The sequence below is a fragment of the Octopus bimaculoides genome, chromosome 1 (genome assembly GCF_001194135.2).
Source record: "Octopus bimaculoides isolate UCB-OBI-ISO-001 chromosome 1, ASM119413v2, whole genome shotgun sequence".
In the NCBI taxonomy this organism is placed as follows: Eukaryota; Metazoa; Mollusca; class Cephalopoda; order Octopoda; family Octopodidae; genus Octopus; species Octopus bimaculoides.
The window spans coordinates 173,465,683-173,477,909 of record NC_068981.1 but is presented as its reverse complement, the minus strand read 5'-3'; the positions used below and the strand labels follow the sequence as shown (position 1 = coordinate 173,477,909).

Below are 12,227 nucleotides of genomic sequence, written 5' to 3'. Positions count from 1 at the left end.
AATCTGTTTGTCCCCTCTGTGTGTAGCCCCTTGTGCGCAGTAAAGAAATAAGAAACTAAAAGAAGTCCATCATATATGTTTATGTATATATCTATGTGTGTGTGTCTCAGGCCAACCAAAGCCTTGTGAGTGGATTTGGTAGATGGAAACTAAAAGAAGCTTGTTGTATATGTTCATATATATCTATGTGTGTGTGTCTTTGTGTCTGTGTTTGTACCCCCATCACTGGTTAACTACTGGTGATGGTGTGTTTACGTCCCTATAACTTAGCGGTTCAGCAAAAGAGACCAATAGAATTTAAAAAAGCCTTGGAGTCGATTTGTTCAACTAAAACCCTTCAAATGACTAAAATAAGTAAAAGAATAAAAGAATAAATATTGCTATGACTATTGTTTAACAAGTTCTATTTATAATATTTAATCAGATCAAGAGATCTGATGAAAGTATCTTGAGTAAAATTTTTTGATGGAATAAAAAGGTACAAATATAAAAGTTATGCCTGAAGAAATGTCCTAATGGAAAAGTTTGTTGAATTTATATGTTCTAATATTAAGTCCACATCTGTTCACATTGCCAGTAACAGTTATTAAATAATCATATAAACACTATTAGTCACAATGGATGTGAAGTTTAAGTGCTTGGCTGTTAATGGTGTTGGAGAGGATTTCAAATTTCACTGCAGCCATTGAGATGTGTCTCATAACTCTTATTTGACTATATTCTAGGAATGATAAGCAATAACAATATAAGAATAATAAGCAGTGGCTGTGTGGTAAGTAGCTTGCTTACCAACCACGTGGTTCCGGGTTCAGTCCCACTGCGTGGCACCTTGGGCAAGTGTCTTCTACTATAGCCTCGGGCTGACCAAAGCCTTGTGAGTGGATTTGGTAGACGGAAACTGAAAGAAGCCCGTCGTATATATGTGTATATATATAAATATATATGTGTATATATATATATATATATATATGTGTGTGTTTACGTCCCCGTAACTTAGCGGTTCGGCAAAAGAGACCAATAGAATAAGTACTAGGCTTCCAAAGAATAAGTCCTGGGGTCGATTTGCTCGACTAAAGGCGGTGCTCCAGCATGGCCGCAGTCAAATGACTGAAACAAGTAAAAGAGTAAAAGGGAGTAAAGAGAGTATATAAGAATTTTGTTCTTTTATCTTAGATTTAAAGGTTATGTTAGTTTACTTGAATTTAGTGTGTGCACTTTAGAGAAATATAACTTTAAGGATATAATTAAAGGGTGATCTATTGAGTGGAGCATGCAAAAAAATTTTAGTTAGTTGGAATTTTCCTCTTGGAGAAAGAAAACAAAATCTTGTTGGTAATTGTCAATAAAAGGGGAGATAATTTCAAGGCATTAAAACTATATCTCAAAATTAACCCTTTGAACCCGCAACACCGGTTTACTGGTGGATGGCTTATTTTTCTGTATACTATAGCACCGGTCAAGCGCCAGGTATATGGTAAAATAAGGTTCAGGAGGTCAGGGCTCAAAGGGTTAAGTTACACTAACAGTACCAGCGGAATTTCCATGGTTATTTTGAAAACTCTAAGATGGTTGGAAGTTTATAGAGAACCATGAAATATATTTCTTTTGAAACTGTATTTTGATCAAGACATTTGATCATTTTAAAGTCCACATGAGTAGTAGTGAACATGTAGTTTTAGAAAAACAACATCTCTGAAAGCTATATTCCTTGTTATACACTTGTCACTTCCTTCTACCTTGAGAGTTGCTTTCTACTATTTTTTTAAAGATTTACATCAAAAAGTAAACCAACTTAATTATGGAATGAAATCATAGACATTATCTATAATACCATTCTGTTTCTCTATGAGTATGTCGGTAAAGCTTCAACAAATCTTAATATACAGTATTCCTGAGTCAGCAAGCTGGCAGACTCATTACTGTGCTGGGCAAAATTACTTGGTGGTATTTCATTCGTCTGCACATTCTGAGTTAAATTCTACTGAGATCGACTTTGCCTTTCATCCGTTTGGGGTTGATAAAATAAACACCAATTGGACACTGGGATCATTGTAATCAACTTACCCCTTCCCCTGAAATTGCTGGCCTTGTACCAAAATTTGAAACCAATGTGCTATATTCTATCCTTATCTTCATATCATAGAAAAGTTCATACTGGCTAGAATTGAATCCATGTAATAGCTCCCTCATTGAGCTGTGAATTTTAAAGAAGCATACAGGAATGGCTGTGTGGTAAGAAGCTTTCTAATACAGGTACAAGGCCTGAAATCTTGGGTGGGGAGGAATGCTAGTCAATTACATTGACCCCAGTGCTCAACTGGTAGTTATTTTATTAGCCTCAAAAAGATGAAAAGCAAAGCCAACCTTAGAAAAATTTGAACTCAAAACATAGAGAGTCAGAAGAAATACTTCTAAGCATTTTACCCAATACACTAACAATTCTGCCAGTTTGCTGCCTTTGGTTTTAACAATAGTAATAAGCGTATACTAAGCTTATGATCCTTGCAAAGAGATCTATGTAAACAACCCTCTAAAAATGAAAATTACTGACCCAATATAAAACTGTTAAATCAAGAATTCAGAAGGAAATCAGAACAATGAAAAACAAATAATGGATTGAACATGCCAATGATTTTTCAGAAAGTGTATTAAAGAACTTTATTCTCTTAAAAATCAAGTTTCTGATCCTTGATCAATTTCCTGAGCTTCTTATTAGGGCTAAGGATAGCAAAACATTTATTGAATATTCAAATAAGATCCTTCAAAAGTGACAAGAATATTTTAGTGATCTACTAAATTGCTTATCAAGTACTGAATGGTCCTTTTTAGGACTCATTCAGAAAGTTCTTATAAAACACCTTCTAGATAATCTACTTACTTTCAGTAAAGGAAGATATATTTTGCAGAAACTTGAAAATGAAAAAGCTTTTGGTATTGATTTTATTCCAGTAGAAGTGTTCAGATTAGGAGGAAATAGGATGTTGAATCTTCTAGACAATTTTATGTGTAATCAGTGAAGTATATTATACAGTTCTCAAGACTGGAGAGATACATTATTGAAGATATTGTACAAAGAAAAGATTTTAAAGACACAAGAAGTAATTCTCAAGGCATTTCAATCATCAGTGATGTAAGGAAAATATTAAGCAGAATTGTTCCTGTTTTGATCATTCAACATATCAATATATTAATATGTTGGGATATCCCTTCTTCCTGAGTCTCAACCAGGAGATGAGAAACCAATGACATATTTTCAGCTTGTCAATGACAAGAGAAATGCAATGACCCTGACTTCTATTATTAATTCACTGACTTCATTGGTTCAATGTATTGCAATGCATTATAGACAATTCTCAGAAAATTTGGTTAACTGATAAATTTACAGATATCAAGTCCTTTCATGATAATATAAGAGCAAGTGTTGAAATCAGCAGACAATTCACAGACCCATTTTCAATTAGCATGCACAGGCTTGGCTGTGGTGAGAAGTTTGCTTTCCAACCACATGATTCTGGGTTCAGCCACACTGCAGAACACCTTGGGCAAGTATCTTCTATTACAGTCCCAGACTGACCAAAACCATCTTGCACTACACCTGCTTTACATATTAAAAACATACAATTAAAACTCTCAAAGTCAAATGTATCATGTTATATTACATAAAACATTACAAAAACTGCAACTCAAAAACTAGGTTTCTTCATTGGAGTTAAACAATACCTCAGCCAAGATCAATCACTTATCACTGCAAAGCTCAAATAAGACCTGCATCAGAATATTGCTTATAACAAGGACTGTTAAGCTATCACACATGCAAACATCTTAAGCCACATTCAAAAGCTAGCTTCCTCCCAGCTGACTGGCAGAGATTCACTCATCATTATGCTACAATCATTTTCTCACAAGCTATTTCTCATCTATTTCTTTCCTCCTACATCTACAGCAACAGGTTCTGCTAGTAAGCTGCATATCACTGCTATCCAATCCCTTCTGATGCACCTGCCTTTCTTCCTCTCATTGTTATTGTGCTCCTGTATTAAACACTTACCCAATCATTTCTTACCAGAGTTACAACACCCTGGAATTTCCTCTTTGGCCAAATTTTTTGCAGCAGATGTTGATCTATAGTTATTTAAATGGAAACAACTACATCCATCTAAATGGGAATGATTAGCCAAGATCAACTAATTAAAGATTATTATAGTCATTTAAATATTCATTTATAACAAAAATCAATGGAGAAAGATTGCTTTTTATATAAGCAATTTTTAAAAATATATCTAAATATAACTTCTTTTCATCTACTAAAACTAATTAGACTACAAAATTACTTAAGAAATATCCTCCAAGTTGGAGGTTTATCTTACCTTATATCTCAAACGACATTCATTAAACAAACTCATGAATTCCTAAATGATGCATGAATTTAAAAATCAAAAGTAACAAAATCTTTTACAAAGACATATTTAAGATGAAAATAAATTGTTATAAATTTGATAAACATTAAAATTTTATTTTCCTAACACATACTACCTATTGCCAATAAACTGAATTTATAACCACCGATGTATACTGGGGCTAGCTTTGATCTTTTTCCCAAAAATTTCTGGTAAAACCTCTTCAGTCAGAGTGTCAGATTGTTGCTTACAAAGCACATCTGGCTGTATAACAACGTTATAATTATTATGTCTGGAGTTTAAATTCTTACTTGTTTCATTAACAGGGACAGCCTTGTTTCCTTTCTTTGATGTTTGGAGGCTTTTTGTTTTGAGTGATGAGGTAATATTGTAAGAGTTAGCATTAGAATTTGTTTGAGAGGTGCTTGAGACAGGAGGGTGGTCACTGTTTTTAGAAAGTTGAGAGCTTTCATGGCATTTCCTTTCTTGCATCACTGATTTCAGTTGAACAGATGGAACCAAATCTGGATACTTGAATTGAGGGTATACAACCGAGTTGTAGTAAATATTTTTACTTATCTGCTGTTCTCTCGGAACTAATTCATCAAAGAACATTTCTTTAAATTTTTCAAAAATTGTTGAATATGTACTTTTTCCTTTGATGTCAGCACTTTTACTTTTTGGAAACTGATTCTTATTCAAAGTTTTTTTCAGCAGAGTAAATGGATTATCAACACCAATTCTCAAATCAGAAAGTGAAGCTGAAGATGATACATTTTTAATTTTTGGTGACTGAAAATTATTTTCAGTCTCCGGTGATAAGCTGAGACATGATTTATTAGTATTTTCCTCAACTAAATTAACATCTTTTTGTGAGGAAACTGGCTCATTCAAAGGAAGAAGAATGCGTTTTCCAAAATTACCTCTCTTACAGTTTAGTGCATCAGAAAATGCTTCGGCAGATTTTGAAACCTGATAAACTCCATTCAAAGGAATATATTCATAACTCTCTGAATTATATATCAATTTTAAATTATCTGTGAATAATAGTTTCATTCTTTTACGATCATAACGGTAATTACCGAAACAGCCTAAACTACGAGATTGTCCATTGAACTTTTTCTTAAGCCTTGTTGTATTTTTTGGTTCAGGCAAATATATTGAGGTGAATTTTTTCCAACCATCAGTAATTCCATTCACATTATCAGCATTAACAGAATCATTATCAAAGTGGTGTTGGCTTTCTTGAAAGCTGAAATTTAAAAGTGTCTGAATGATAGACTGTTTTGTTTCAGTACATTCACTTTCAAAAAGAAGGCTTCTTCTTTTGCCATTAAACATGACATTGACATAAAAATGTTGAAAGCATTATATTTTCCAAATGAATTCAGTAGTCATTCCACATGACAGGAGAATTTCCATCATCATTTTTCATACACATTGATTTAAACAATATCTTTCAAACTGCAAAAATAAAAAAAGAAATAAAATGTAAAAACACAGAAATAAACTCTGTAATATAAGCAAGTGAAGGTTTTACTATAAGAAGTGAAAAATAGAAAAAAGGGTTACAAATAGTTATCTATATACAACTGTTGCTGATTTAACCATTTAGCATTTAAACCAGTCATATCTAGCCCAGACATTTTACCTGTTTTATGTTCAAACCAGCCAGATCTTGGCTTTCACACCTACCCTACAATGTCATTCTAAAAATAAACAAATTCAGCATCAAAATCTCAAAGCTACGAGATAATGCACGATTAATTCATAACAATGTGAATAAATAAACATTATTTTTGACAAAATAATCTGAACACTAAAAAAATTTAAACCAACCCCATAATTGTTCAACATAGCAGCCAATCTGTTTTATATCATACTGCATATTGAATAATGTTTTAAATACACTATGTCTGCTCAATCATAACTTACCTAAGGTTAAACAACAACAAAAAGATTCCATAGGATATGTTTTCTCTTCAGGGCTATAAACTACTTCAGTCAACAACATACCTCCTATCTAACTTTTTAATTTGTTCCACATAACAGCAAAATTTCCATCCGTAAAATAGGACCCACTTATTCTAAACTCTGCATCAAATTTTGCCAAAAGCTTGGCAATACCTGCTCAGAGGCCTACGTAAAGTTTTCAAAAAGTTTTCATCATTCCTGACACAATCAAGGAGATCTTGTGCAACTGAAACCCGAGTGTCTTCTTGATCAGCTGAAAGCAGTTCTGGCACATAATTGGCAGACACATGTCTCATACCCAACTCTTCAGTGATAATGGTCTGAACTGAATGGTAATGAATCTGTACATCCTCTGATAACTCAAGGATGGGGATTCGACAATTTCCCCAGAACGTTCATCAATATCAACATTTTTTGGCCATCCTGGAAACGTTTGAAACACTGGTACACTTGTGTGCAGCTCATATACTCCTCTCCATACACTTTCTGCAGCTTTGTGTAGACCTCTGAACAGGTATTGTTATGACAACTCTCTCTGTCATGGTCAATGCAACGATCACATGCTACACACCTTCCTTCCAAGCGTTGCTGTAAACAGCAGAAGTGAGAATGGTAAAACTTATTGCATATGCACTGCAGTGTTCAAGGTCAATTTTTGCCAAACGGCTTCACTCTGCATGCTTTAGCTTCGTTACTATGGCAGCAGTCTGGATACTTATCAATCAGCCCTCATATTATAATGAAAACAAGGCTAGATTCACCAAGTCACGTATCAGGCTTACCATGAACCAGTTGAAGATACAGTACTATTAACACATGCTGTCATTTTGTAATCCTGCATGAATAATGTCATGTCTCTTTTGAAGTATATCCAGGTCTTAAAAAAAATCAACCTGCTATTAAAATTTAAATGGAAACTCATTGAAAAAGTAAACTTTTATGTTACACATAAAAGACTATGCAGACTTTGTAGCACTGGAACTCTCATGGTACTCTTCACTAAATAGCATACTCACAGTAAGAACTTAGAGATATTAGAAAATTTTCTACATTAAATTTCCATATCATTCAAGTACTACTAACATGCTTTATATCCAGATAGGTAATTTGACATATACCACATAACCATTACATATAAATCTCCTATTTATATATATCTACTTGGTACATTTATATCTATACTAGCTGTTGGACCCGGCATTGCTCATGTTTTCTGTGTTGAAGTTAAGCCCACCCCTGACCTTGTATTGAAACTTTCTACGTTCCCTGTGCCAACTATTACCTAATAAGATTTTATATCTAGTTCAGCAGGGATTTTACCCGGTTAATGCTTTCAACATACTCCTACATACTGAACCATTTGAAATCACAGTCAAACTTTTGGGTGTACCTTGACCTGTTGAGAGTGATGTTTGTTTATTTCTCTCCCCTTAATGCCACCCTCTGTACAAAATTAATCAGCATGTCCAATCCCAGCAAAATCCCCAAAAAAGTGTTACGGTTATGTCATAAAATAGAATCCATGTGACCATCTGCATGAAAATATCCCATTGACTTTTAAATCCCAAAACATTATATGAATAATCAATGTTTCATATGTCGAAGTGCTCAATTTTACTCATGGGTCAATTTTCTTCAAAATCAGTTCATTATTTTATTGTGAGTGAATTTTGACGATTTCTGCCTTTCACCAGTTTAATTTTAATTCTACTACATGACTCCGAGCATAAACTTTACCTAAATGTCAAATTTTATCAAAATCGGATGAATTCTGTAAAAGTTACGGCATAAAATATTAATCCTATGGGTAATTGCATACAAAAAGCCAATTGATCTCTTAAAATCCCCTGCTCACGTGCAATTATCAATTTTTTGTCAAGTCTTCATGCTGTCATCAACTAATGGACATGAACTGTAGTCACGTGTAAAATTTCTACAAAATCAATAAGAATGTCTCTAAGGACATGCTTATTTGTATTTGTGCCCTTTTCAAGCCCTTTTGAATTAAATAAACACCTTTACCGTCTCCCCCACCACAAAATTTACCTACATCTCAAAATTTCATTAAAATCAGATAAAAAATATAAAAGTTACGGCCAAAAATAAAATCCCTATGGGTATTTGCACGCAAAAAGCCTATTGATTTTATAAAACCACTGCTCAGGTGCAATTATCGATTTTTTTGTCAACGCCATATACTGACATAAACTCACTGCCATGAGCCTCACTCACTCATCAATTTTCATCAAAATCAGACAAAAAATGCAAAAGCTGCAGGAAAAATAACATTGTTATGGGAATTTCCCTTCAAATGCCCAATTGAGCTAAAAAAAATTGATGCTAACTGAGTATTATCGAGTTTTTGAAAAATTCCAGTCTTATTTGAACTTCAGGACATGTGATCTACCTATGTGCTAAAAATCATTAAAATCCGTTGGACATTGTGGGAGGAGTTAGAGTAACCCCAAACACACACACAGACAGACACCATTACACATTTATGTATATATGTGTAGTGACAACTTATAGCAGACGACTGTTATATGTTCAATGTCCGGAGTTTTATCTACGCATGCGCAGGGACTAGTTCCGGAAGGAATACAGGAAGAGTCTCATGCGCATGCGTACAGTTCGACACCCAGCTTTGGCGCCTTTTCTCAGTCTCTTCGTTGACTGATCTCCGTCGAGCCAAGACGTCCAACAGAGCTCTCTCACATGTCAGCACCAGAGCTTCACAAATAACCATGGAAATCATTCAGGAGGCGTCTCAGTAACCGAGGGCGACGAGCTACAGGATTCCCTCCAAGCGTGAACTGAATTCCACTGTAAATAAATATTGTTATGTTGTTCAGAATCTGCGTTCCGTAGTTTCTTCTAGAAATTTAATGCACGGAAGCGGTGTACACCTAATGGTGTATAACCACTTCCCTACATAGGTATAACATTTGTCACTTATCTAAATCCAAATAATCTTAATATTAAAATACTTTAATCATACTTAATCCATGTTTTAATCTATACATTATATATATTTCTTTTTTCAAATAAGCCCTTGTAAATATATCTTTTATTCTAGTTTAGTCCTTCTCAATAGATAAACCAATACTTGTTAACTGTGAGTGCATTTGGTCAAAATAGAACAACATTTGATAATATTATTACAGTTTTTGATTTTGGTTATTTGCAATCTTATTGATTTTAATTTGTAGCTCTAACAGAAGCTTATCTTTGAGCACAATTGAATGAACACTACTCATGTGATCCTACACACCTGCTGACTAGACTTGACCTAAAGGTTTTGAGTCTTTCTCGAAACAATTCTTTCTACTATAGGCACAAGGCCTGAAATTTTGGTAGAAGTGGAAGGTTGATTACATCAACCCCAGTGTTGAACTGGTGATTATCTTAACAACTTAGAAAGGATAAAAGGCAAAGTCAACCTCAAAGGTATTTGAGCTTAGAATGTAAAGAATCAGAAGAAATGCCAATAAGAATTTTGTCTGGCATGCCAATGAGTCTGTCAACTCACCATCCTAGTCTTTCTTTCTTGAAATAACGCGGAGATATCCTTCCTCTTTTCTCTTCCCTTTTGCTCTCTCCTTTTCTGGGTAGCAACTATTCATGATCCCTTTCTTTTACATTCCAACTCATTTTTTCAAATATCCAGCGAACGGGATATTACTCTACCTCTGGTGTTCGAGTACAAGTTTCGCATTTATGTGCTTACTTCGGTACATATACATATATATATATATATATATATATATATATATATATATATATATACACACACACACACACATACACACAGTAGAACTTTGCAGTACAAGTGCACCATTGTACGAGTAATTTGCTATACGAGCCGAGGTTCTTGTTAATTTTCGTCTTGAAGTACAAGTAGAAAACCACAGTACAAGTAGCCGCTGGTCAGCGCTGACCTCACACACGCTCTCCCAACAAGTGCGCCTCAGCTCGCTCAGTTCACGTGTTTATCTCATTGTAGCAGCATCCCTATTGTGTTTTCCCAGTGTTTGTTGTTTGTTTTTTCAAAGTTTTGTGCGTTTTTTTTGCTATTATTTTATAATAATTAGTTGTGTTGGCTATGCGTCCTAAGAAGGTTAGTGCAAAGGACAGTGCTGATTATGATAGAACTGAAGAAGGAAATCATTGATAAACATGAGAAAGGAGTGCGTGTAGTGTGCATAGCACGTAAATACGACCAAAGCACGTCAACGATCTGCACCACCCAGAAGAAAAAGGACGAGGTCAAGGCCGTTACAACAGCAAAGAGTATCTCCAGCACTCCAAGCAATGCACGTCTGTCCACGAAGTGATGGAAAAATTGCTTCCCGTGTGGATCAACAAGAAGCAACTCGCAGGAGATACGATTGCGGAGACCATCATCTGCAAGAAACCTGCGAGTTCTGACACGAAGGCAGCCGAGGATTTCGTGCGTGAATTCCGTCAGCTCATCGCAGCCGAGGGGTACCTCGCACAACAGGTATTCAACTCTGATGAAACTGCCATTTTTTGGAAAACAAAATGCCAAGAAGAACCTACATAACTGCAGAGGAAAAGAAAATGCCAGGCCACAAGCCTATGAAAGATAGGCTAACTCTTGCTCTATGCGCCAATGCGAGAAGAGACTTAAGATCGTCTTGTCAACCATTCCGAAAGCCCACAAGCGTTCAAGTGGCACAGAATCCCGAAGGAGAAGCTGCAGGTCATGAGGAGGACAAACGTTAAAGCCGGGGTCACCAGGCAATTCTTCACCGAGCGGATCAATCTTGTCTTCAGACCAGAAGTGAAAAAATACCTTCTGAAGAAAGATCTTCCGCTCAAGGCCCTCCTCATCCTCGACAATGCTTCTGCTCACCCCCTAACCTCGAAGATGATATATTGGACGAATTTAAATTCATAAAAGTTCTGTACCTTTCACGCAACATCACCCCTGTCCTGCAGCCCGTGGACCAACAAGTGACTTATAATTTTAAGAAATTGTACACCAAACACCTATTTCGTCGGTGCTTTGAAGTCACCGAAAATACAAATCTAACCCTTCGTGAGTTTTGGAAGAAGTGCAACAACATTCTTAACTGCCTGAAAATCATTGATATGGCCTGGCAGGGTGTAACGAGGAGAATGCTGAATTCTGAATGGAGGAAACTGTGGCCTGACAGCGTATCCGAAAAAGACTTCGCGGGTTTTGAGACTGAGACACCTGTAGTTGCGAAGATAGTGTCTCTTAGCAAGTCCATGGGCCTCGAGGTTGACGATGGGGCCATTAACGATCTCGTCGAGGAATACTCAGAGGAGGTGACGGCAGATGAACTCCTGCAGCTCCAGGAGCAGCAACATTCGGATGCGGTGGAAGAGATTGGTTCCCAGGAGGAGGACAGTTTAGCAGTGAAGGCAATCTCTACGAGTGACATAAAGGCAATGATGGCAAAGTGGCAGTATGTTTCTGAATTTGTAGAAAAATATCACCTTGAAAAAGTATCTACAGGTCGTGCAGCTGCTTTATTTAATGACACTGCTCTGACGCATTTTCGTAACATTTTGAAAGGCAGGTAAAAGCAGACTTCTCTCGATATGTTTCTAATGAAACGACCTCCAAGCGTGAAAAATGAAGAAAGTGTGTCCCAAAAGCCTAAATTAAGCGAAGTGAGAGAGAAAACATCAGAAATTGTTCTTCTTGAAGTCTTAATGGAAAGAAATTCTCCTTCCAAACAATAATCTCCCCGCACCCGCGCACAAATCGTCCCATCTTTAAGTTAATAAAACCAGTTTACATATTTCCTTTGCATTCTCTTTTATGTTTTTATCACTGTCATCTTCCTTATAACTGCACCTTTT

At 35.7% G+C, this 12,227-nt stretch overlaps 1 protein-coding gene across 1 annotated transcript in view; it reads right to left on the bottom strand.

The window, feature by feature from the left end:
* Window positions 1–4,492: 4,492 nt before the first annotated feature.
* The window catches only part of LOC106867663 (uncharacterized), a 9,389-nt gene continuing 1,654 nt past the window's right edge, over window positions 4,493–12,227 (bottom strand). Inside the window, exon 2 of the mRNA XM_014912599.2 lies at window positions 4,493–5,861. Within this exon, the coding sequence (XP_014768085.1) occupies window positions 4,554–5,738 (1,185 nt within the window). The 5' untranslated portion in view covers window positions 5,739–5,861 and the 3' untranslated portion in view covers window positions 4,493–4,553. The remainder of the gene's footprint in view (window positions 5,862–12,227) is intronic.